Raw genomic sequence first — 26,272 nt, 5'->3', positions numbered from 1 at the left:
TCACATGAGGTACGTGAAACAAGTAAATTCACAGAAAACAGACCGAAAGTACAGCAGTGGTTGCCAGGGGCTGGGGGTGGAGGAAAGGTGAGTTATTGCGTAACGGATACAGAGTTTCTGGTAGGAATGATGGAAAGTTCTAGAGACAGTTATGGTTACACGACAGCATGAATATACAGAATGCCACTGAACACGGAAAAAAGGTGAAAATGCCACGTTTTGCTACATTTATTTTACCACAATAAAGAAAAACCTATCACATGTTACATAAATAAGTTATTTTAATTGAAGTTATTACATTTTTTCAAAAATAAGGAAAAAATCCTACATGAGCCACAGGGATTATAATTCCAGTCGGGGTCAAGACCCCTGTGGGGTTCAGAGTTAATAAATCCACCACCACCTTCTCCTGAGCCTTGATCTGAAACGCAGCCTCAGTCAAAATTCAGGCCTGTTGTCTGGCAACCGGAGAAGATGCCCATCCGTTCACCGTGAATGTGGAACCACAGGGCAGGCTGGACCACGGGATTCCCAGCCAGGGAGGGGAGGCGGCTATTGAAGCCAGAAGCAACAGGGAGGAATGGGGGTCACCTACCCCTGGACCCACATGAATCTACACTCCCAGCTCCTTCAGTGAAAGGTCCAGAATGCTTCCTTCTGTTCCCGAAACATGAAGGTCATCCTTCCCGAGCTGGAGAATCCTTGTAAAATTGGATGTACATTCCGTTTCCACCCTGGTGATGATTTAAATGGTCTCGGACTCTGCCTCTGTCCCCCGGGAGGAGCCTGCACTCAACTTGGAGGTGGAGGCAGGCTCTGGTCTAAAGATGCCGGTGGAGCCCAGGCCAGGCCTGGGTGACCTTTTCCCGCCCCACAGTTACTCACGCTCGTCGCCGGCCGGTCCATTCAACCACCCAAGGGAAAAACAAAGCTGCGATCATTCTGATAACATGTCACCAGAATCCAAAGAGCAAATTAAGCTGCTTAACAGAAATGTGAAACAACAGGGCAGCCACTTGCAGGAGCGCCCAGGAAGAAACACAAGATCTAGGGTCCCATCTCACAAGGAACACTCAGGGCTGGGGGCGCCTCAGACCTAAAAGAGGAAAGGCCCTTGGTTGTGTGGCCTCTCTCAGGAAAGGGTGGCCAAAGTCCTCGAAAGGAGTTTAAGGGACAGGGGTGGACACAGCTAAGACGCTTCCCAATGACCAGCCACCTTCCCACCTTCCCGACCTGGCCCCCCGGCTGTGGAAAGGAGGACAGGATCTTGGGGATGTGCTGTGTGTATGGCTCTGAACTGGGCTCCACGGGAGGCCCAGGAATGAACCAGGGATCCCTGCCTTCAAGACGCACACGTGGATGTGACACCACGTGGATGACACTTGGGGACATGATGCAAAGTGAAATTAGCCAGACACGGAGGGACACGTAATGTGTGTGATTCCACTCCTGTGACGAGGTGCCAAGAGTCATGGAATCACAGAGACGGAAAGTAGAGGAGAGGGTCCCAGGGGCTGGGGGAGGGGACACTGCTGCTTGATGGGGACAGAGTCGCAGCTCGGGAAGATGAAAAGTCCCGGAGACGGACAGTGGCGATGGTCGCACAACTACGTGAACGTATTTGATACCACTGATCTGTACACTTAAAAACGGCTAATGTGGGTGAAGGTAGTAAATTTTATGTCATATAGTACCACGAAATAAATAAATAAAGGACAAAGCACAGTCCAGAGTCACAGAAGCCTCTGCTCCACTGCTCCTCAGGGGCAGACGGCAGCCCCCACCCTCTGCCCTAGACAAGGCCCCTCCCCAGTGCGGCTATTTCCGGAAGCTTCCCTGATGGCTCGCCCTCTGAACACATAAGTGATGTGTGTGTTCCTGTCTCCCATTAACTTTTAAGCTCCCAGAGGGCAAGGACCACACTCTCTCCTTCTATGCAGCCCCTACTGTAGGAGGGACAGGCTTGCACACAGCAGAGCTCGCAGCCGGTGGGTCCTGGGTGTGCGAAGCTCGAAGGACCCCTGGACTCCCCCACTCGCATTTTTCAGGCATGTGTGGGGCAGTGGGAAGAACACGGGCTCTGCATTCCCACGGGGCCTGGAGGCCCAGCTCTGCCACTTCCTGGTTGCATCCCTACCTGCAGATGTGGAGCAGGTGGGGTGATGGAGAGCTCACAGGGGGCCCTGCCTGAAGCATGCTGTCACCATGCCTGGCGCACAGCGGCTGGTGGTCATTTCAGCTCCTTCCCTCAACTCTGAAATACGAGAGCAAAGAGGCTCTGAAGCTACTAGGGCCGGGCCTCACGTAGGTGGCTGCTGTTGCGTCAGAGAATTAGGTGACTTCCACTCCCTCCCCACAGCGATTTTCCTCATTGTCACATTTCAGAGGCGCAGCCCTGGCCAGCAGGCATCTAAAGAACATGGGTAAACAGTCAGGACAGAGACAGATGGCCGCGCCCATGGGTCTCTCCTTCCCCTCCAGCCACGACGCTCAGAGGAGCGTGCTGGGTACTGAGTTTACAGGCTCCCGGAGCTAAAACCACCAAGAGTTTCAAAACCTAACAGGAGAGAGAACGTGGGACCTTGAGGACTTTCGGAGAAGGACCCAGAGAGTGCTAGGAGTGGGGTCCAAGCTGTCAAATTAACTCCTTGGCTGGAACCTACCCAGCGTCACACACGGAGCCGGGTTCTCCTGCGTGCAGGGGCTGAGAGGCAGGCGAGGAGCTGTGAGCTCGGGGAGACGGCCCGCAGGGAGGGTCCCGAAACACACCCCCTCCAACAGGGCCCTGGTCCCTGGTCCCTGGAGACTCTGAATTCCCCCAGCAAGACATCATGGTTTCAGGTTGTAGGTCTCCACGAAAACGTCCCATTTTCTGCTTCATTAAGGACGTTCTCCCACACCCTGGCGGGCGCCGAGGACCAGTTCAAGCTGGCTCGCTCGGCCGACAGCTGGCCAGACGGCGCTGGTGCCCAGCGACCACAGGGCAATCCTCCAGACCCCGGAGGAGCTGACGTGCCTGCAAAGCAGGCTTCTAAATACTACGGCCTCCCCCCAACCCGTCCCACAAGGGACTCAGGGGATGCGGCTGGGCCAGGCCGCAGATCCCGGCGACACACCACAGCCCACCCCAGCAGCAGATGAAGTCAGCAACTAGATGTGCCTAAAACAAACAGGACGGGGCACCGATCGCAAAGAGGCCACTCCACAGAGCCAAAAATAGCCTCACTTGTTTCTAGAGGATGCTGACCAACGAAGCACATACAACTCCATCAGCAGAGAAAGAAAAATCAATGGAGCAGAAAACCGGATCAGCCCAACAGGGACCAGGACTCTGAGAGACTGCCGACTGCCTCACCCGCCACCCCCCTCAAATCCCTCTCCTTACTCCAATCACGAACTGTGCCTGGATCTCAAAACCCAGTCCCGTCACCCCTGTGCCTCACGGTATTTGTACTCAGATGTGCACACGTATTATATACACAAATCCCATAGGTTTAATCTCAGGGCCAGGAGTCAGACGGTGGACTAGGAGCCCAAAATGAGCACCGGTGGGCAGGGAAGACGAGGACGCGAGAGCACACTGATGGATCAAAAAATGGAGCTAGGGTAAGACGCACAGAGGTGAGTAATGCGGGTTGATGTCTCTCATCAAAACTGGGCAGATCAGAACAAGCGTGGCCCTGCTTCAGCCCTGGCTAAAATCTTCACCCTGGGGATCTTCAGTGGTCCACTGAGTCAGAACTGTCGGTCACCTCACTTCCTCTTCATTCGTATATTCACCTGCTCTGACTAGCAAGCGAACCTGACACTCCCATGGCCTGGGAGCAGCTGGCATCTCTTGGGTTCCCCAAACGTGTCATATAACTCTTGAGGACAGGTGGCGGGGATTGCCCAAGACACGGATCAATCCCGGCTAAAAGCCTCCATCCAAGCAGCAGAGATGACCCACTCTTTATACCATCCCTACTGCTCGGGTGCGGGGGGATCAGAAGGCAAGGAGATGACTGCCCAGGGCATCCTGGTCCCAACTCACAGAGAGTACTCTCGCGAGAAGCACAGGGCTCTAGACCCAAAGGAAGGAGCCACCGACCATCCCACACACCACCCCTCCCACCCCAATCCCATTCCAAACGCTGGGAATCTGCCTTCGGGAGGAAGGTGGGATGCAGTTTGTTCAGGCTCAGAATCAGTAAGAATCCTTCCAGTCCACAACAGTATTTGAAAATCACTCCAAAAACTATCTACCTTTTCCTCCCCACATTACCTACTGCTCAGTGGTTTCCAGCCAGGGGCAGGTGTGCCCACCAGGGTGGTAGAGGTACCCACCTGCGTCTCCATGGAAGGCGCCGTCTTGAAGCAGCCTGCTGGACAAGCTGTCCCCATCGCTGGGCCAAATCTGCCCCGTCTTGCGGACGCCCACGATGGTGGCCTCGGACACGACCACCGGGCCCTGCCGGTGCCGCTTCTGACACTGGGGCGTGGGGGGGCTGCTGCTGTCGAAGGATTGCTGGGAGTTCTGCGAGGGTGAGCGGCTCTTGTCCCGGAACGTGCGGTAGGTAGTGGGGCTCGGGGACACGCGGCTGGACTGGCCCGAGGAGAAGTCCTCTTCGCTGGACGTGAGGTTCTCATTGGAGCTGCAGTCTGGGGTGTAGCCGCCTCCGCTGTCCTCAAAGCTCCGAGGGGAGTAGGACCTCCGGGGCCAGGTAAGGCGCTTCTCCTGCTCCGAGGTGCTCTGGCTGCGCTGGAGCGAGCCCTTGCCCTCCCCTTCCACCATCATGCCCCCGACATAGATGCTCTGGTAGGGCTGGTACTCCAGGGGCGGCCAGGGGGGCCTGCTGCCGCCATTGGCGTTGATCAGGTTGTCCTTCAGGAAGCGCGGGTTCAGCTCCGCGTCCTCAAAGTCGCCGTCGAGGCCACAGCTGCTCTCGGAGAGGCGCCCTCGATAGGAGGGCCTGGGCGGGTCCCCAGGGCCGGGTCCCGCGCCCTGCTGGGACTTCTTGCGCTCCATCTGCATGGCCTGGCTGCCCAGGGAGCTTATGCGGTCCGACACGTCTTTGTCGTTGACCTTCACCAGGCCGCGCTCGTGGTGGAACTCGACGTTCACGTAGAAGGGCTTCTCAGCGTCCGTTGCCGCCGGCTGGACAGGGCCCTTGCGGATCCTCTCGAAATTGGAACGCAGGGCCGCCACGCTGGTGGGGGGCCCGCGGTCATCGTGGTCCGCGGGAGCGGCGGCCCCGGGCCTGCGAGTGGCCGCGGGTCTGGCCTTGGCCGGGGAGCCCTCCCCGTCGAGCCGGGCCTCGGGCTCGTCGGCGGGCGGCGGGTCGGCACAGTCGGCTGGCGCGGGCTGGGGGCGCGGCGCGCGGGGCTCGGCGGCGCCGTCGGGGGGCTGCGCCGCGCGCCGGAAGCCCCAGCGCTGTCGGTCGTAGCTCTTCTTCTCCTTGGCCAGCAGTGTCTGCAGGTAGATCATGCGGAAGCGCTCCTGGTTCACCTCCTGCTCCAGGCGCCGGATGGAGGCCTTGCAGCGCTCCAGCTCCTGCTCGATATCGCCCACCGAGCGCAGCTCCATACGCGGCGGCTCCGAGTCCGGGAACTGCGCCTTCCACGCCTCGGCGAAGCCCACCGGGTCCACCATGGCGCGGCCGGCCTCACCTGCGCCGCCCGGCTGCCGCGGGGCCCGGCTCAGCGGCGGCGCGGCGGCCTCGCCAGGCCCGGCCCGGGGCGCCGGGCGGCCCCCATGCCCCCGGTGGGGCAGCGGTGACGGCAGCTGGCGAACAATACCCGCCCCCTCCCGGGCTGCAGGTGAGGCTGCAGCCAGGCTCCCCGCGCGCGGGGCGGGGCGAGGGGCTGCGCGCGCCGCTATTGTGTGCGGGGCTCCTGGCGCGCGCGGGGCGGGCGCTATCTCCGCTAGGCTGGGCCCGCTAGCCCATGGCCGCCGCCGGCGCGCTGCTCTCCTCGGGCTCCAGCGCCCGCGCCCAGCCGCCGCCGACTCCCCGCGCTGCGCTTGGCCAGCCCGCTCCCGCCGCACTCGCGCCCGGCCCGCACTCGGCGCCGCAGGAAGGGGAGGGCCGGGGGGCGGTAGCCGCAGCGCTGCGGACCGAGCGTGAGGGCCTCTTAAAGGGGCCGCTCCCCCGCCCAGCCGTGGCCCTGCCAGCGTCCCCGCGCCTGGGAAAACCGAGGCCCGGACGGCGAGTTCTGCACTCCTGGGACAGGAACCCCTGGGTCCGCATTGCCCCCCAGCCCGGCAGCCCCTCACCGGCGTCACGGCTGAGCGCGCCCCTAGCGGGCAGGTCACCCAGCGGTGCCAACGGGCCTGCTGCGCTGGGGTCCCGGGGTGGGTGATGAAGCAACATCTGCCACACGGGACTGTCACAGAGATAATCAATAGGAATTTCTCCCCAGGTCACTCAACACCCACGTCTCCCTTCCTGCGGTCCTGGGCCAGGTGTTTGCCTGACTCAGAACTTATCTCTGTAATCTGCCTCTGAAGGGGTCGCCAGCCTCCACTGGGACGCGCAGGGCTGGGCGGAAGACAGCATAGCCCAGGTGGGCAGGGAAACAAAATCTGTTCTCGTCCCCCGGGGAAGCCCAGAGATCTTAGACACACAGCACCCTGGAGGGAGTCAAAGGGGCGCCAAGTGAAAATACCCCCACCAGCCTGCTGGGTGAGGGGATACGGAAACAGGATTTGTCGACCAGAGAACCCGGCTTGAGTCCTGACCGCCTCTGCCCCTCTGTGCCTGCTTCCTGGGCGTTGAAATGAGAACGAGAATACCTCCCCACCCCCCGCCCCCGCCCCCGCGGCTGTTGTCCCCGCACGGATGTGAGGGGTTGTCTTGCCTTCCCCGCAGTTCCAGTGCCACCCAGAGCGGATGCCCTGACATCTAATCTAGAGGAACAGAGCCCAGGGCCGGCCGGGCTGGGATTCAGGTCTCTCCCACTCTGGGCTTTGTGACCTTGGCAATTCCCTTCCCCTCTCTGAGCCCAAGTTTTGTCCTCTTATGTCAGATGTTGTGAGCACCATGTGTAAGGCAACCAGATGGGGCAAATATAAAGCATGTGCTGTTCCTTCCATGATTACCTTTAATGTTGGTTCCCTGGGAGACTGGCAGGAAAACCCTGGGGAGCATGACTGGCAGACACTTCCAGGCACAGCTCACTGCCGCCCCCTGCAGGCTCTCCACCCTCCTGCTGTCACCCCTCCCAGGCCCCATGTCCCCTCCCACTCCTCTGCAAGGCCAACAGGGCCCTTGTAAAGCCTGTTTTGCAGGTGAGGAAACAGAGGTTGATGCCCTGACTTTGTGGCCAGCAATGCGAGGCGGGAATCCCAGCAGTGCTCACATCCTGATGACCTCTTCTTCAAAACGGGTATAATAAATCCTGACCTCCCAGGGCATGGCACACAGCAGCTCAGCATCGGTATCAGTTGCCTTCCGTGGATGACCTGCTCCCGTCACCCAGCGAGTGGGTCCGACAGGACTAGAACCCAGGCCTCCAGAACCCCATTCCCTGGCTGTCAGCAAGGAGACTCCCAAAAGCACAAACATTTTTTTCCCCTTGCTGACAGGGTCTCTGAGTTTCCAGGGGGAATTGTGGGCTCATCAGGGACATTATCATTAAACACCTGGGAAAGAAAAGGATACTTTGTGGGGGGGTGGCTTCATCCATCAGTGAGGTGTCCCTTTCCCTGGTGTGCAGGCCCCAACTCAGCCCCACCTTAAATATTGTACACATAAGCAAGCTCATATCAGAACTCTGATGCTGTTTGGTTTGGGTTTGCAAGCTCTGCTCTCTTGGTAGAGCAAGTGGCTCGTTGGGCACAAGGACACTGCAAGATAGTGGCTATCTTCCCATGGGACAGCTTGTTCTGGCCCCAAGGACACTCCTCCCATCCTCTGAGCCTTCCCTGAAAGCACTCCCACCCCGGGTCTCTGGTCCTTCCCCGAAGAGCTTTCTTATCATTCCTCCCTCCTGAGGAAGGGAAGAATGAGGAGGAAAGTGGGGTCCATATATATGACACTCTGTAGTCCCCCATTTGGTGTCTGTCCCCAGCTAGATCTAAACTTCCAAGAACAGAGATCTGTCTGTCTTGTTCCCCAGTGAACCCCCAATGCTTACGACATAGTAAGTGCTCAGCCAGTGCTGACCCGGGTGGGAGCGCAGAGCCCAGGGAGGAAAGGGTGAGGCGGGCAGAGCCAGGCCGCAGCAGAGGTGTGTGGGCCTTGAGGGCGGGCATTCAGGAGGAGGCAGAGGTCAGGGGAAGGCTGGCCAGCGAGCTGGTCCTAAAGATGGGGACAGACAGGCAAAGATGGGGAGAGTTCAGAGTTCTGGGTGTGTCTGAGGAACAGCTGGGTTATGGGGTGAGGCTGGTGTGGGCTGCAGGAGGTCACATCAGGCGTTTCGCACCCGTGAAAACCATCACTACAATCACCACCACTCCTAATGTTTTTTTTTTTCATCTAAAAACTAAAATGGAACAGGAAAGTGGGATTGTTGGTGATGTCCCCTCCTCAACTTCCTTCATTTTCTGGGATATGGTTTTGTGGCTCTATAATTCATTTCACAATCTCTCTCTCTCTCTCTCCCTCCCCCTCCCGCCCCACCCCCCCACCATCCGGTCCCTTTGCTGGAAGGAGAGGCTGGGACTCAACGGCCCCCTCTGCTGGACAGAACGCAGAACTTCCGATGCCTCCGAACCCTGGGCATGGAAACAACCCCAACGTCTGTCACGGGAATATCACAGTGGAATATTATATGACCATGAAAGAAAATGTAGTACCAATACATGTTAAACATCGATGAACCTTGAAAACATTTATGCCAAGTGAAAGAAAACAGTCATAAAGGGCCACATATTGTACGACTCCATTTACATGAAATGTCCAGAATAGACAAGTCTATAGAAACAGAAAGTAGGTTGGCGGTCACCTGGGGATCGGGGATGGGAGGAATGGGGAGTGACTGCTAATGGTCTCACACAACAATAAGTGGGGACCATATTTTGCTCCTTCCCTGCCTTGTCTGTACCCTCCTCTCCGCCCGCTTTGGGGGCAGAGGCTAGAGGAGGGCTCCCTCCAAACGGGATGTGGCCACATGACCCCCATCTGTCATCTGCCATCCGTCAGCCCCAGGGAGCTTCGGGCAAGATCAGAAAATGGGGGCGATCGATACAGCTGTTCTCTGGCCCTGCTCGTTGCTCTGTGCTGGATGGTGCCTGGTGGGGTGCCTCTTCCAGGTTACCAACCCCGGCCCAGAGTGGGTAGCCGGGGTCTCTGAGGGACTTCCCTGGCCAAGGGCTCTGAACAAGTGAGCTGTGGGCCTTTCCTCCCAGGCCCCCTTGTCTGTAACTCCACCACATCTGCAGAATCAATTCTGCCGGCCGAGTGCCCAGGCTGCCATTTCCCGCTTCACAGAGAAGAAGGGGCTGGGACAAGATGAGCTGGTTCCTGAAGCCACGGCCAGTGACATGGTGCAGGCTGTGGCTTCCAGTGGCCAGCGGCCCAGAGCACCCTCAGGCCAGGGGTGCCATCTACCTGTTGGGGAACAGGGAGCAGAAGGAAGGGTCTGCAAACAGCAGCGTGGGGACAGGCCGCACTACCCTGCTCCCTCCTGGGGCACAGGCTCAGACAGGTGGCTGGTGGCCCTGAATTCTGGGAGGCATCTGGATGAGGGGGTGGAGCCTGGAAGGAGGCCGTGGGACAGCCACGCTCCCTGTCTGCCCGACATATGGGAGGTGACAGGGGAGGCCACAGCAGATGGCAGAGGAGTCCGGGGTCTGCTGGGAGGGTGTCTCGTCTCAGGGCCTCCTTGGGTGATGTGCGCCCAGGGCCCCCTGCCCCTGTCTCTGGGAGCCCCGAAGGCTCAGAAGATGAGGGCCCTCTCTGAGCTGTTGCTGCTTCTGAAAGCTCCCCCACCCCACACCCCACCTCTCATCCCCACCCTGGGCCTCCTGGTCCCCGAGTCCCCTCTATAGTCCCCAGGCCAGGAACGCCTGTCACCCTGGCCTCTCCCAGGCTCTTATCTGTGTGAGGGTGTGAGTGGAGCAGGTCCCCTGCCCGTCAGCATGCTCCATTACCTACATCTCAGGCGACCTCAGGTGTCCAGCTTAGGCTGCCCGGGTCCCTCAGGAGAGCGCAGTCCCTCTGGGAGTGGCTCCCATCCCATCATCAGGCCGAAGTGGGCATTGGGTGGATCCGAGGCCCCCCGTTCCCTCCAGAGGCCACAGCAGGGTCGGGGAAGGGGGAGGCTCCTGCTTGCCAGGAGGCCGAGATCCCCACGGTGCTCTGGGTCACTGCGGAGACTGGTCCCGTGGCTATGGGGCTGGGGAAGGACCGACTAAAATCACGGGGCTCAGGAAGCAGGCTGTGATGGGGAGCGACTGATTAGCTCATTAGCTCTGCTGTGGACCCTGAGGAGGAGCAGGTGTGGGACCTGGAGTGGGATTCCCGCTGGGATCACACTGCAAGCTGGCGTGGGAGGCGGAGAGAGAGGAGGGACAAGGAATGCGGAGGAGAAGTGCTTAGCTGCATCCTGTCACCTGGGCTCTGTGCTCAGGCTCCTCTCCAGTTAGGTGGGGACAGGAGGTCCTGATACCCAGCCCCCAGGGTTGCTGGGATGAAAGGGACTTCTTCCCCCTCCACTGAGTGCTCAGTAAATGGGGGTTCTGGTTACTCCCCCAAGAGGCTGGATGGCCCCATTCCTGGGTAGCCCCTGCTTTGGGCCAGAATTCCCACCTCCAACGGGCTGGAGGCAGTGGTGGTGCCTGCATGCGACTCCCTCCCCAGGCCTGCACGGCCTCTCACCGAGCTCCTCCCAGGAACAGACCTGACGCTTGAGCCCCTGCAGCCCTCACTGGCTGCTGCCTGACTTCAGGAGCCTCTGAGCGAGCAGCGGGCACACCCGCCTCTGGCCACTGAGGAGCGCCAAGCACAGGACTGTGCCCAGGAGGTTCACGAAGAGGCATCTTGGTGAGAGTGACTGTGTCTGCCGGAGACTCAGCGGGATTCCTGTCTCCCTGCTACATCTAGGTGAGCACCTGCCGGGGGCCTTTTGTCTAGGAGATGCTGGGGAGATGAGGTCACAGGGTCGCTGCCCTGGCTCTTAGGGTCCCACAAGGCGGTGTGGGGGGGACGGGGGAGAAGCCCAAACATGGACACCACACCCGGAAGTAACAAGTGCTATGGGAGCCGTGGGGGCTCCAGGAAGTCCTCCCAGAGAAGGAGCGCCCGAGCCGCCGGGCACAGAAGAGGCCTGGCACCTGCAAAGACTAGTGACCACGGGTGAAGGCTGGAGCACAGGGGCCTGCAGGGTGGGCTGGGGCAGCCACTGAGGGGCCTTGAGTGACAGGGTGAGAAAAGCGAAGGAGGGGAAGGGCCCCGGGATGGCTCTGAAGCTCTCGCGTGCGGCCCTGGGTCTCCACCCCAGAAATTTAAGTGCGTGTAGAGGATGTCTTTGTGGACTCATGGTATCAGTGGAACCACAGCAAAGTGGTTCTGCCACTTCAGAAGAAACATTGAACAGTTGGGCACACACGGGGCAACAGGAGGAGAGTTTCACAAAGGGCCATTGGAGGGGTGGCGCACATGAGACAGTGGTCCTGGCTCGGGGGCTAGTGACAGCACGGTGCATTACCGCCCCCCAGTCCTGGGGCCTAGAGGGGTGGGGGATGGAGCCGGGAGGGTGCCAGCCCACCTGACCAGGGTCTGCCATCCTGACGCTGTCTGTGGTGTGCCCCAAACCCGGTCGTGGTGCACCCTGAGATAGCCTGCCCCTCAAAACTGGGTCTGGTGGGCCAGCCCACTGAAGGCCCAGCAAGGCCTCTGTGGGGAAACCCGAGTGTGCAAAGCTATAACTATGAGGATGGTCACTTCAGTTAAAAAAAGCTAAAAGCTGGACACAAGCCAACTGTCCCACGGCCGGGCAGGGTGGATGGACTCTGGCCCATCTGCATGAAGGGACACGCAGGCTCGCTCTGGCAGCTCCTCGGAATGCGGCCTGCCCTGTGGGCGTGGGGAGAAGTCACTCTGGTTTAACGGCAAACAAGGCACCCAGGTCGTGGCCGTGCTGTGTAGGAACAGGAGTCCCACCCGCTGCAGACGAGGCTTACGTCCGGGACCGCAGGGACTGTCACTCTGCATGCAGAGCTCTGTGCTGTCTCGTTTCACAATAAGCACATATGCCATTCCTTTAGGAGTGATTTATATAAAGAAGTATCTCCTATCTATAAAAAAGGAGAGCCTAAAATGTGGTGAAGGGGGAATGAACAGAAGCCGCCTAGTCTCCCGGCGGCTAACCACCTGGCTGCCCGAAATGCTCACCATCTACGAGAAACAGGCGGGAGCCAGACGTGCCACCTGCCTTTGGCCACAGAGGGCAGGACTGGGGGGCACACACCCAGGGTTGGGGAGAGTGGGGTGGGCGGGGGCTCAGTAGCCCCTGAGGAGGAGCAACACGAGGGCATGGAGAGGGTTGGGCGCTCTGGGCGGGAGCGGGGGAGGGGAGACCTGGGTGCTCTTGCCCGATCCGGGTTGCAGCAGACAGGGAGCCTTGACTTCAGCAAGTGCCGCTTGTCTGGACCACCGAGATGAGGAGGATTCCGAGGCCGACCCAGGAAAGTGGGGAAGAGGCCCGAGGGGATGCTGACTGTGCCCAGGGCGAGCGCCGTGGGCCTGGGGGCACGTGTCCGTGCCTGTGGTCCTGAGCCTCCCGGGGCCGGGGGGCTGTCGAGTGACTCTGTAAGTGCAACTGGCCTTCCAGATGACAGCCTCAGTGCCCCCACCAACTGGGCAGCATGGGGCCCTGGGCAGCCACTGGGGGCCTTCCCTGGCTCCCGACCCGCTAAAGAGAAGAGGCGGAGCCCTGGGGCTCAGCACGGTGGGTGTTCCATGTCACCCTCCAGGTCACGGGAGGCACTGCCCACACGCATGCAGGCAGTGGAGGCCTCCGACGCAGGCTCAGCTAACAGCAACCTGGGCTGGAGGGCCTCTTGCTGTCCTGGGTCTTGGGTGGATGTCCCTCCATCCCTGTAATGAGGGGAGAAGTCACCTAGCATCAACCAGGCACCTGCAGCTGATGGGGGTGGGTGTCTGAGCTGGCAGGTGGGCAGGGAGGCTACAGGCTGGAGGTCAGAGGGAAGGGGGAAGGGGCAGCCAGGAGCCAAGAGCAGAGGGCGATGAGCCAAGGGAATGGTTGAGTCTTGGGCCGGAGGGTGGTGGACGCGGATTTCAGGCCGCAAGCCTCTCCCCAGCCCAGCCCATCACCTGCACGTACGGATGATGTCCCCGTCGCCGACCTGTGGCCGGGCACTGCTCCTCTGCTCCAGGTCCTGCAGCACTGAGCGCTCGAAGGCCAGGGCGGCCACACGGCTGAAAAACGCCTTCACGTTCTCCCCTGTGGGCACGGGACAGCCATGACCCCGGCCACCTCTGCCCCTGCCCATGGATGCACTGGGGGGTGGGGGAGCCAGCGGTGCGGGAGCCAGGACAGCCCCCTCGCTGTGCAGGGGATGGGCTCCCCACCCTGGCCACCTGCCCTGGCTGCTCCTGAAAATCTCTGAGCCTTGGTTTCCTGGCATCTACTCTTCCAATCAATTGCTACTGAGCACCCGTGGGCCAGGCACCGAGCAGTGTGGGCCTGCTTTCCTGTAACCTTTGAGCACCTCTCCAGTGGGCAGCCATGAGGATTAGAGCCACTGGCCCCCATGTCCTCCGCCAGGAGGACAAGACCACCCATCTGGGCACAGGGCCGGGCCCAGCCCCAGACACACATGCTGCCCTTGTGCAGTTAACAACCTATACCACCGCACAGGGCAGTCCTTCTTGGCCCATAGGGAGCTCTCAGGGAACATGCTGTTACTCCAATAAGAGGGCGGGTTCTCACAGCCTCAGGGACACCATCAGGAAGGAGAAGAGGGAACTGGACATGGGGGCTGCCACTTTTTGTGTTGGGCTGGAGGTGGTACTTCCACTCGCACTCCTGCTGCCTCACCCAACCCCTGGGCAGGTGTCCACGGTGGCCCCTCGCCCGGGGTAAGGGCTCCCAGGTGTCATTCCCGAGTCCCCACGGCCTTGGGGCCTCCTGTACCCCCGGCAGTTGTTTCATTTCATCCCCTCAACAACCTGTTTTCAAAATCTGTTCCTTGCTTCTCTGCATTTTCTCATTTTTCCTCAGTGAATCATATGGCTTTTATCATTTGAAACACATTTTTCCATTAAAAATAAAATGAGATTGACAGCAACACCCCACTTCCCAGATGAGGATGATGAGGCTCAGAGGCGTTGGGGGCCGGGGTAAGCAGTGCCCGTGGGCGAGGGGGCCGGGGACCCAGTGAGGCTGGGGCAGATTGGGTGGGGTGTGGGGGAGGGCTGGAGGGCCGTGAGGGATGTTTGAGTGCCTTCTATGATGACACCTGGGGAAGGGAGGGACAGCCGGTCACTGGCCCCTCCCACCTGTACCAGGTCAGGGGCAGGAGGATGGTGTGGTTACAGGTGAGGCTGCGTTCCAACCCCAGCCCCACCACTGCCTCCCTGAGACTCTGGTCGTGACCTCACAGGGACGGGATGGATGTGCCCCACAGCGGCCGCGGGGGTCTCACTAGAGAACACAGGTGTGCCACTCCTCCCATCCAGGGCAGGGCCCCCACCCCCGATCACCACGGCGGCAGCCCTGCACCCACTCACCGGTCTTGGCCGACACGGACCAGTACTCGGCCTGCATCTCGTTGGCTAGGCGCACGGCCTCTGCCTCCGCCTGCTCGCACGCGGCCCCTGACTGGGAGAAGCGGCCCTGCTGACCCAGCTCCCCGGGCCTTGGCACCTGCCCACAGGTGAGCCCGGCGGTCCCAGGCGAGTCTGAGCGCCAGCGTCCCTCCCTGATGGGACGAGCCCCGAGCACTGGGAACCGAGTGGCCCTGCTTTCAGACCCCCGCCTGCAAGTTCCCACGTAGGCACATACGAGTCACCCTCTGCTCCACAAGCCCAGGCTGAAGGGGCCACGTTTCCCGAGGCCGCCCCTGGCCCTGACCCGCTCCGCTCACCAGAAGGTCCTTCTTGGTCCCCACAAGGAACAGGAAGCAGGCGCCTGGTTCATTCTCCCTCAGCGCGTCCTCCAGCCACTGCCTGGAACATGGGGGACAGGCAGAGACGGCACCCACCCCCCAGGGGCTGAGGAAGCTGGGATGGGGTGCAGCCCGGGTCCTCCCAGGGCCGAGGGTTGCAAGGAGGGTAGCTTGACCCGAGCTGGCCTCGGGGGCCTCGGATGGGTGGGGACGCAGGGGCGCTGTAGGGGGAGCTGAAGGCCCCGTCCCGGCCACGGCTCTACCCTCGCCCAGGGTGAGACCTGCACTGTCACCAACTGGAGTGACCAGCCTGGCCTCCCTCACAGGGCTGGAGATGCGGCTGTGGACACCCCAAACAAAAGCAAGGTGAAGGGGCTCTGGTCTGTCAGCTGAAGAACCTGGCTCTTTTTTTTTTTAATTAAAAAAAGTTTTTGGTTTTTTTTTTGGCCGTGCTGTGCGGCTTTCGGGATCTTAGTTCCCTGACCAGGGATCGAACCTGCACTATGGCAGTGAAAGCATGGAGTCCTAACCATTGGCTACCAGGGAATTCCCAACCCCCGGCTCTTGCCCAGATCTCTGCCTGAGACAGCAAGTGCCCAGTTGTGTCCCCAGAGACAGGGCCCAGGTGAGGTGAATATGCCAGGCCCCTCGCCACAAATTAGTCAGGCTTTCAAGATGACAACAGCAGAGCACTGAAGCCAGCGTGCGCCATTCTGCGCTGGCCACAGGCCCAGCTGGCCCTGCCTTCTGCTGTAGCTGCAGATCTTGAAGGATAAAAAGGTAGCCAACAGTCATCGGCCCGTGGGTGGCGGGTGCTGACCCGCAAGCTTGGTCACCTGTACCCACTGTCAGGGGCCCAGCTCATGGCCCAGGTTTAGGGAGCCCTCCAGGCAGTTTTCTGGGCCCAAGGGTCCCACGGGGGCTGCAGAGCCCCAGACTTGCCTGGTGTGCTCCAGGGTCTGCATGTCAGTGAGGTCAAAGGCCGTGATGATCACTGCATGGGGTGGAGGGGGGAGCCAGGAGCCGGTCAGTGACGGGGGAGGCAAACACGGCGTGACAAGGGGGCTCCCGCGGAACTGATGGGGGTGACGGACGCTGGGAGGGAGACACCCATGGCCGCCCTGGGGACCCAGCCCCCCACTCTGATCCACACCCAGCGGCCCAGCCACAGGGGGCTCCAGGGAGGCAAGGTGAGCCCCTGCGTTCAAATCTCCCCTCTGTCTCTTACGGCTGAGGGAGTGCAGGTGAGGCCTTGACGCTGAGAGCCTCAGCCTTCGTCTGTGACATGGTGAGGACCACAGCTACCTCTAGCTCTCAGGGTAGCTCTGAGGACTAAGTTGGAGCAGCTGTTTTAAAGCTCTTGGCCTAGGGCCTGACGTGGGGCAGACTTTCCCCCACTGGCAGCTATGGTCGTGTGGGCGATTAGCAACAACCAGTTTCAGGGGAACAATTTCTGAGGAGCAGGGTGGGCAGGAAATTGGGAGATGCAGCCCCCTCCCCCCAGCTCCCCTCATCACTGCCCTGTCTGGTCCCCTGTGCCCTGGGTGGCCCCATGTGGAGAGCATTCCTGGCCTGCTCTCTTCTGGCCCCAGGGGTGTGATCAGGGCTGGACGTGGGCCTCCCTCTGCACCTCGGCTGAAGGCTGCAGGAGGCCCACCCATGTGCCCCGCTCTGGCAGAGGGGCTGAGAAGTGAAGGAGGAAGCTGATGGTGGTGGTGACCGTGGCCGGGCTGCTGTCTGCAGGGCTGTGCCAGGCGCCACGCCTTATTCCCAGGGGGTGTCATCCCCCTGAGAAGAGAGGCCACAGCAGATGTGGCAGAGCTGTTATTCCAATCCACAGCTGAGGTGCTCGTGGTTTCCTGTTTTTGCTTTTTTCAAACCTTAGTGAAAATGTGACTTTTAACACCAGTACTGAGTGGACCTAACTGTACCTCATCATCTGAGTCCGGTTTGGATGCCTCGGACCGCTTGCTCTTACCTCTCACTGAAACCCTTTCTCTCTTCTTCCTGGTCAGAGGAGGGGGCTTATGCTGCTACTGCCTGCTGACCGGGAGGCCTGCCCAGGGCTGGGGCACCCTCAACAAGGATGTGGTGGGCGAGGAGCTCCGCTGGCCCCCACCTGAGGGCCCACCTCCACCCCTCCCCTCCAGCCAAGCCCCGCCCCCCGCTCCTGAGTTGACTCTGCTCTTCTTTCCGGGGTCTCTGCACAAGTACACCCCACTCTGAGCACCCTTCTGAGCTGAAACTGGGGCTGAGACTTTCAGGTAGCACCCGCCACCGTGGGTCCCTAAAGCGCGTGGCTGCCGAGGCTGGCCTGGGCCCGGCTGGAAGACGAGGACCGGCCCCGTGTTTCCTCAGTGGCTCTCAGAGGACAGATTTGGTGCCTGCACGGAATACCTGGGCATCTTGCTGTGCGCCCAGCAGGGAATTCACGGGGAGCCCCTGCTGCACATGGTTGAGGCCTCACTGTTGCCGTCACCCGGCTACTCACCCTGGGCACCCCGGTAGTAGGCAGACGCGATGCACTTGAACTTCTCCTGTCCTGCTGTGTCCCAGCTGCGCCGTGACCGAGAGGGAGGGGGAGAGAGAGAGGGAGAGAGAGAGAAAAGGGGAAACAGAGAGGTGGCAGGTTAAGCCATTGATCACAGTGTCCACAGCCAGCAGGCTTGTGGGGCCCTGGGCCGGAGACCCACGCGCCCGCACCAGCTGCATGGGTGCCACAAAGTGGCTGCTGCCAGCCAGCCAGCCCCACCCCCAGCTCCTTATGATTCCTTCCTTGGGCGCCCATGGGGAACCCCCTCTCTGGATGCACTGTGCTCATCGGGGAGGGGCGCGGCCTTAGCATTTCCACTGCCCAGATGAATGGAGCTGTAGCTCAGTCCCTTCCAACTGCGCCATAAAAAAGAGAATGTGCTCCCTGATGTGGCTGCTCTCAAGATGTGAAAGTCCACCTGTAGAGGCGACCCCGGGAATGGGACTGGGGCTCTGCCACTTGCTCATGTGTGACTGGGGTGTAGCTCCACCTTCCCCATGGCAGTGGAGGGGACGCTCAGCTCTCTGGGTGGGGTGCGTTGTCTGACAAGGACATGGTTTGCTTCTCTGATCAGCTAGCTCTGGCTCTCTGGAGGAGCTGAGCCCTGGCTCCATGGAAAAAAAATGCAATTGATTAATGATGTCTGCCATGGGCACAGTAAAGATAGAGGAAGTTACCTGCTGAGATCTGCTTGCCCTGGTTTAGAACAAGGCTGTAGGTCAAAATGCAGGGCTGAGTCTGAAAATCCACCCTTTTTAAAAATCAACACATCAAAATTTAAGTTTTCTCAGTAAACTAACGAGTAGACAAGCCATGAACAAGACACCAATAATCTGAAATTTTTCCAAGCGATCCAGCATGATGCAGAACTGTTTGGCTCTTTCATTAATTCATTCACATTTCCACTTCTGAAGAATACTCTGGGTGGGAGCTGGGAGGGTGGCCTGGCAGTGGGGCCAGTTGATTGGCTGGCAATGGCCTCTGTGTAGAACAAGGAGAGGCGGAGCCCGGAGAGCCCCCTGCTTCCTCCTGGGCCCTCTAATTAGACACAGCTGCCCTCCGCAGCTCCCGCTAGGCTGCCCCCAGCAGCTCGTGCTGCTTCACTCTCCTGCCTCCTCATCCCCTCGGTCCTGCAGGCCTGTGTCTTCACAGCCTCTTCTGCTCTGGTCTGACCCTGTACACCCCCTTGGGAGAGGTTTGGTGGTACCATCTGCTCCAGGACTGCACTGGGACTGGTCTCAGAGGAGCGGGCACTGTCTCGACACATTAGGAGCTGAATGAAGTCCACAAGGGGGTGAGCTCCACCGTGATCACCGCGATCCCAGGTCCAGCCCGGGGCATGGAGGCCCGAGGAGTGAATCCAGGGAGCAGGGGTGAGCACCAGAGAGAGCGCAGGAGGAGGGGACCAGACAGAGGCCCAGCGAATGCCAGCAGGGTCGGCCACGCAGGAGAGGGCCAGGCTGGAGACCAGCAGGTGCCGGAGGAGAGGGGCTCTGGTGGGAAAGCATGAGGCTGGGGGGAGACCCTGGGCTATTCTGAGGGAAACTAGAGGAGAGGGGCCGAAGCCAGGGATGTGTGTGTGTGTGTGTGTGTGTGTCCCTGAGAGGCCAAGGCATGAGGTCTGGCAGGGAGGAGACAGACACACAGACAGAGGGAGAGAGACGGGGCAGCAACAGGCCCCAGTAAGGTCTGTGGACCGTGTGGCCTCTGCTAGAGCCCAGAACGCAGGGAACGGTTTTGGCCCCGTTTTCCAAGTGGGAACAGAGGCTGGAGGGCTGAAGTGACTTGCCGGAGGCCGCGCTGCTGGCCTGGCAAATGGGATCACAGAGGGCCCACGGGGAGCACCAGGGGAGGCTGGGGGCGGGGGCGGGCACATCAGGCTGCAGGGACTGGGGCAGCAGAGAGCCCAGCTTCACAAAACCGCCCGGGGCTTCCTGCCCGCTCGCCGAGGCCTTCCCCGGGGTCTCCCCCGGCGTCTCCGCGAAGCCCTCCACAACCATATGATGGGAAACAAGCGAGGCGCGGTGACTTACATCTGGAGGCTGAAGGGGATCCCGGCGACCTCAAAGCGCTCCATCTCAAAGTCCACCCCGATGGTGGCCTTGTAGTCGCGGTCGAAAACATTCTTGCAGAACCTGTGGGGGCCGAGGAAGCCATCAGAGCCCGCCCTCAGGGAAGACCAGGCGGTGACGGCCATGGAGACAGGCCGCAGAGACAGGCCACGGGCGACGGAGCTGCCAGCGGGAACTCCGTGTGGAGAGAGGCTGCGGCAGCAGGAGACCAACAAGTGGGTCAAGGCAGTGAAAAGTACCGCGTCTGCCGGCAGGGAGGGCAGGGAGGGGAGCCTGTGGCCCCGGGGATGGTGTGACCAATGCCAGGCTCCTAGGACGCCGCACTCCCCGCGGACCCACCATCTCCCAGATTTCTTGCACCCCCTCCCAGCAGCCACATGGTCTCCACTGCGACATGTAATGGAGCCTCCCGGGCCGGTGGCGCACCTGTGGATGAGGCTGGTCTTGCCCACGTAGAGGTCGCCGACCACAACCACCTTGGAGAGTTTGAGCCTGTGAGGAGTACGGCGCGGTGCTCTCAGGCGCGATCACGGGAGCATCTTCGCGCACACGGGCCCCTCCTTCCCTGCATTCCCCACTCGTGATGCGGACAGGTCACCTGTGACACACTCTGGGAGGTCTGTCCCCCTCACTGGCCCTCAGAGGGGAGGGCAGGAGGACCTGCATTTGTTCTGGGGACTCTGTACCCCTGATCCCAACTGGGTCCCTGTCCCTTCATGAGAATCACAAATGGGCACCATGGGAGGCTGAGTCTTGGGCTGAGGGAGCAGCGGGAAGAGCCCCAGGTGGGGCTGTGTCCAAGTTGGGTCATCTGCTCCAGAACTAGCTGCTGCCTGGGAGCAGAGTAGACACGGCCCCTCCCTCGAAGACGTGGCCAGGTGAGCTGCACCAAGTCACCAGGTGACACAGAGGTGCCCTGTTGCTGTCTGCAGGTGAAGGAGACTGGTGGTTTGGGCGTGACCCACAGTCCCAGGAATGCTGCTGTGCGAGTGCAGGACACACACAGAGGGAGGGGTAGCTGCTCTAGGTGAGCAGGGTCCCCCCTCCCCAGGGAGCCTGAGAACCTTAGAGCCATGGCCCAGGCGTGCAGACCTGAGTCCACAACATGTCCCCAGCCTGCCTGGCCCTGGAACGCCCTCCAGGGTGACGGTGGTGTCCTGGCAGGCACACAGCCCCAGGCCCTGTACCCCTGCCTGCGCCCCTTACCTCGGCGCTGCATCTGCACTGCTAGTTCTGTGTGTGTGTGCGTGTGTGTGTGTGCGCGTGCGCGTCTACACTGCTAGTTCTATATGTGTGTGTGCGTGTGTGCGTGTGCGCTGCATCTGCACTGCTAGTTCTATGTGTGTGTGTGTGTGTGCGTGCGCGTCTGCACTGCTAGTTCTGTGTGTGTGTGCGTGTGTGTGCATGCGCGCGCGCGCCTACACTGCTAGTTCTATGTGTGTGTGTGTGTGTGTGCGCGCGCGTCTGCACTGCTAGTTCTATATGTGTGTGCATGTGTGTGTGCGCGCGTCTGCTAGTTCTGTGTGTGTGCGTGTGTGCGCGCGTATGTGCGTGTGTGTGTGCGTGTGTGTGTGTGTGCATGTGCGCGTCTGGTGTTTTGTTTTGTTTTTGGCTGCACCATGAGGCTTGCGGGATCTTAGTTCCCTGACCAGGGATCGAACCCAGGCCCTGGCAGTGAAAGCACCGAGTCCTAACCACTGGACTGCCAGGGAATTCCCTGCGCTGCTAGTTCTGGAGCAGGTGGCCCTGACTCTGCTTCTCAGGAGGAGTAAAGGTGCTGCCGCAGGGCCACTGGGTTCCCCTGTGCCCCAGTTTCCTGGCCTTCCAGCACTGAGTGTGGGGAAGGGTTGGGAGCTCCTTGGTGGGAAGCCCCTGGTGTGGAACCAGCACTCCCCCAGCAGCCGCCGCCATGCTCAGCCCATGACCATGGCCACCTCGGCCGTCCTGGCCTCACTGTCCCCATGTGACTTGTGAGCTCAGCCTTCTCCCTGAACAGACCATGAGCCCCTCAGGATGCATGGCGGAAGCAGGACCCCGCACCTGTTTGTTAAGAAGATGTGACCATGACAGGACACCTGTGCCGCAGTGCCAGGCGCCCTGAGGCAGTGACGGGGCGCACACGTGCCTCTCCTTCCTGCGTGTGGCCTGGCGAGGAACCCAGCATGGAGTTCAGGAGCATGGTGCAGGGGGCACCCGCTCCGTCTGGGCGAGGGGGCAGGTGTGGTGGGGACTCAGAGGAGACCGCAGGGACCCAACACTAAGTCTGAGGCCTGAAGGGCAGGAAATGCTTCTGGAGGGAACAGCCGTGCTCAGACCTCGCTGCTGGCCTCACCGAGGGGGGAGCTGTTCCTACAGCAGGTGCGGCAGGTAAAGCCAGATAAACGGCAGATGCTCCTCAGACCTGTATGGGGTGGCGGTGCCCGCATCCACACACTCACATGTGCGCTCGACCCTCCCCACCCTCCCCTGGCCAAGCCGGCACTCACCCGACGGTCCCCGTATTCCTGTGTTGGCAGGCGGCACTGACCTGCCCGTGAAAGTGCTCCCGGAGCTGCAGGCAGGCGGCGGGCGTGTACCACTGGAAACAAGACAGACAGACAGGTGGGCACATCACCCTGCAAAGCTCGCCAAGCGGGCAGCAGGCTCCTTCCTGAGCCTCGGTCACATCCGTCCTCTACCTTGTCAGCGACTCCCAAGGCTCCAGGGTCTTGTGAGCCCCGAGGAGGAGCAGTGGGACAAGGACACACCAGGGAGCCCAGGCGGGGATCCAGAGAGCTGTGTCCCGCTGGGGGCAGCTGTGCCCTTGCTGTGGGCGTATCAACCCTCTGTCCCCTCTGGGCCTCTTCCAATGAGAGGAGGGGTGGGCTGTAAGGGCCCTTTTAGTGCCAAGATCCTCCTACCCCTTCTATGGATCTCTGATGCCATTTTTGTTTTAAAAATATGCATATCTGTGCATGGAAAATGTCCTGGAAGGCACTTTCATCTTCCATATTGTTCAGAAGGCAGAACTAGGTAGTGGTCTAAGAGCAGGGCCCCTGTGTCCACCCTCAGCTGCTGTGTGACCCTGGGTAGTTGCCTCACGTCTCCGAACTTCAATTTCTGCATCTGGAAAATCTCAGGGACTTGGGGGCATAAAACGAGGTTACATTTGTGAAGCCACCAGCGCAGAGCTGGTCTGGCACATACATACTAAGTGATCAGCAAAGACGCCATGACACATCGAATGCAGGTTTGTTCTATAATTAGAAAAAATGATGTTAAACAAATGAAAGGTGACCATTACGTTTTACAGTCAGATTGGCCAAGGCTAAGTGTGGGGCATGGCCAGGATGTGGGAGGAGGCCGAGCTGGAGACGGCTGCTGTGCTCTGCTGTGGTCCCTGGGCCACCCCTCTGTCCTTCAGGGCCCCTGCGGCTCTGCCCTGGTCCACCTGCCCTCTCGGCTCTGTGAGACCAAGGCAACAGGGACGGTGAAGGAGCTCGGCCAGGGGTGAGGGCGGGATCTCACAGCGCCCATGTCGTCATCTGTAAGGTGGGGACACCCCTCACGGCACCTCTTGGTCTGCTCACTGGAGGAGCAAGTGGGCAGTGCAGACGAGCGCTCAGCCCAGGGCCCCCGGCCATGCGAAGGTGTGTGGCCACCTCTCGGGAAAGCTGGCTGCTTTTCCGTCCACTTCCGTGTCAGTGTCAAGCTGGGGGCGGGCCAAGACACGGCGGTCAGTAGAGGGGTCCCAGGACTGGGGACAGATTGGAGAAGTGTGCTAGGGAAGGCTGGCAGGAAGTGCACAGAGGAAAACCGAGGCACATGGGGTGAAGGAAGGACTGGCCCCATCTGACCACGAATTGCTTGGGTCTGAAGTGCTGTGGCCCTGGAGTGTGGGATGAACTTGGCCACAGGCAGTTGGCGGAGAATCTTACCTTCTGTGGAAGCAGGGATGCCCTAGCCTGCCTCCCAAGGTGGGGAAACGTCAGAGCTCTGGAGTCGGCCACGGTTGGGTCAAGTCTGGGCTCCCCCACGCCCAGCTGTGTGACCTCAGGCAGTCCTCCCTACCTCTCTGAGCCTCATCCCACTTTGTAATTGGGGTCCTTCATCCCATGAGACCTGGACTGTTTTGTGCCGATCACGCTTCCCTTCCTTTGGCTTTTTAACCCCAGTCTCCGTCATCCCCAGTCACCACTGTCAAGTTCAGTAGAGAAGCAGCTGCCTGGGCCTCTGATGAGATGGAAAGTCCTGGGGGCACTGTCCACGGGTCTAAGGCACCGAGGCTTTATCTGTGCATGTTGGAGACAGAACTCGGGGTTGGGGGGAAGGCAGGAGAGGGGGAGGAGGAATGACGGCGGACCCCAAATACCCAGAGCCTACCCTCCTTCCCCCACCGGCCTGGGCACAGATTCCAAGACTCAAAAGAGAGGATTTCTCCCCCCACACACAGCACCAACCATTGATGGCAGGATCTTAAGCATCCTTCCAGATACCCTGCACGTAGAAGCAAACACATGCATTTCTGCTCCTTTCCTCACACGTGGTGCTCAACAACTTACTTTGGCTCTCATTGTGCATCAGCCCCTGAGAGGCGCTCATGCCTCCCCGAGTCTGTGTCAAGAAGCAGCATTTCGCTGTCTGCGTGGCCCCCTCTCGAGGACATTATGTTGTGTCTGACCTTCTACTTTACAAATTGCTGCAGTGCCTGGCCCTGAGCATCTGCAGTGCTGGGAGACATTATCCCGCTGCTCCCTTGGGAGGCTGTGCAGATTTGCATCCCCTGCTGTGATTAATAATGGATTTTAATATAGATGGAAGAGAGCTGTGAGTTTCCAGCAAGGACAGAAGGCAGAATGGTAAGGGGTGAGAACTTCGGATTTGGTGTCAGGAAACTGGAGTGCTGTTTGATAATGTCATAATTAAAATGAGAAAAACAGTGACCACACTTGGGCAAGGGAGCTCCCTTTTACCATGAGCCAGACACCCAATATGAGAGGAATTATCCTTCTGTACCAGTGGCTCTGAGAGGTTGAGTAACTTGCCCGCGGTCACACAGCTTAATGACATGCAGGACTCACACCCAGGACAGTCTGACTGCAAAGTCTGTGCCCTTAACATCCATGCCACACTGCCTCCTGGTGTCACCTTTCACTTGCTGGCTCACCTTGGGCAAGTCAACGCCAAGCTTCTCAAGAAGTCTGCTGAGTCCCTGGGGTCTGTCAGTGAGGCACTGACCTCCCCGATTCACCTGCTTTGTTTCCAGTGGTGAGTGAGGTGGGGAAAGCTGGATGAGGGCATGGTGTCCGGAGAGCAGTGCACATATCAAGGGCTGGCCTAACGCCTCCCTACCTTAGGGAAGCTGGTGATGACGCGGTCCCGGCTCACCGTGGGTCCCAAAGGCATCACAGAGGACCTCATTCTTCCTGGGAGTCCTGTGGCCCCAAAAGGGGGAAGAGAGTTAGGGAACTGTGCAAATCACTGGGGACTCCCCCAAAGTTGATACCTAACGTTGCAGTAGCTTTGAAAACAGGTCCAAGCCTCCTTCTCTGTCAGGAATGTCAGGATGCCAGGGGTCATCTCTCCAATCTGCAGGCAGTGTGTGTTGGGGCACGGGGGCGGGTACCAGGCCTGCCACCAGGCCTTGGAGTCGAGGAGACCTGAGTCTCCTGACTGATGTCCACCAGGAGTGGCGCCTCCCTGAGCTCAGCTCTGGGCTGAGTGAAGGAGCACAGTCGCCAGGCTGTGCACACAGCCCGGGCAGAGGAAGTAGAGTGGGGAGGGGTCCCCCGCTCCTGCCCCTTAAGGGATGAAGGCTCTGGGTATGCAGGGCCCTCAGGGTTCAGCCCACAGGCCTTTCCCAGAACCACCACAGCCGGCACCGGGCCCCTCAGCCTATTCCACAGACCCGGCTCCTTCTCCCTCCCGCCCCCTCCGCACTGGGTGGCCTTGACCGAGAGAGAGGCCTGTGGTCCTCCGCATCGGACCATCTCTCCCCAGACCAGCACTGGGGGCCCGGGGTGTGCGGTCAGGAAACTAGGAGGCCCGGGGCCCGGGCCGCTTTCAGGTTATGCAGTGGGAGGTGGGCGGGGGAACACGCGGGCGGGAGAGGGTGTGTCCGAAGGGGCGGCTGACTCACCTGCGGCGGCTGCAGAGGCTCCTGAAGCTGCCTAGTCCGGAGGGTCCAGTGGCCGCGATCACCATGGCAACGAGCACCACACGGGACAGGCGGGCGTCTGACGAATCCGGGACGTCGGGGATGGGGCTCACAGCCAAAAGTGTTCCGTCAGCGTCTCGCGCCGCGATCACCATAGCAACCAGAGCCTCGCGGGAGACTCCGGGACGCGGCCCGAGCGCCGGTGATCACCATGGCAACAAGGGCGGGGCCTGGTGGGCGGGCCAGGTCGGCCATGGGTGGGGCCTGGGCTCCAGGGGCGGGCCTGGGCGGGGCTGACTGTGGAGAGACTTGCGCACCTGGCCTCCCTGATGTCACCATGGCTGGGGAGGGTTGGTGGTTCAGACGTGGAGGGAATTATGTGCAGTGTTTAAGTACTTATTTTCATAATATAGCAAATGTGATCTTTTTCTTGTTATGTAAATATTTCGTGTTTTTCTTGTTACCTGGTAGGGAGGGAT

The 26,272-nt window shown here is 60.2% G+C and overlaps 2 protein-coding genes across 3 annotated transcripts in view; both read right to left on the bottom strand.

Moving 5' to 3' along the window:
- Positions 1–5,632, bottom strand: part of BCR (BCR activator of RhoGEF and GTPase) — a gene marked incomplete at its 5' end in the record, with an annotated part of 100,087 nt that extends 94,455 nt beyond the window's left edge. For both annotated transcript variants that reach the window (XM_082668463.1, XM_082668464.1), the window contains one exon: positions 4,327–5,632. In XM_082668463.1, the coding sequence (XP_082524589.1) occupies positions 4,327–5,632 (1,306 nt within the window). The remainder of the gene's footprint in view (positions 1–4,326) is intronic.
- A 7,322-nt stretch (positions 5,633–12,954) lies between these two features.
- Positions 12,955–25,057, bottom strand: RAB36 (RAB36, member RAS oncogene family; the record flags this gene model as incomplete). Its single annotated transcript, XM_082668042.1, has 10 exons — positions 12,955–13,019; positions 13,267–13,386; positions 14,676–14,766; positions 15,032–15,109; positions 15,991–16,046; positions 17,544–17,608; positions 19,619–19,720; positions 20,084–20,149; positions 22,144–22,235; positions 24,989–25,057. 10 exons carry the CDS (start codon positions 25,055–25,057, stop codon positions 12,955–12,957), a joined length of 804 nt encoding a protein of 267 aa, XP_082524168.1.
- Between the last annotated feature and the right edge of the window lie 1,215 nt (positions 25,058–26,272).

The sequence above is a fragment of the Grampus griseus genome, assembly GCF_964374135.1.
Source record: "Grampus griseus genome assembly, chromosome: 12".
In the NCBI taxonomy this organism is placed as follows: domain Eukaryota; kingdom Metazoa; phylum Chordata; class Mammalia; order Artiodactyla; family Delphinidae; genus Grampus; species Grampus griseus.
This window is presented reverse-complemented; position numbering and strand designations above follow the sequence as displayed.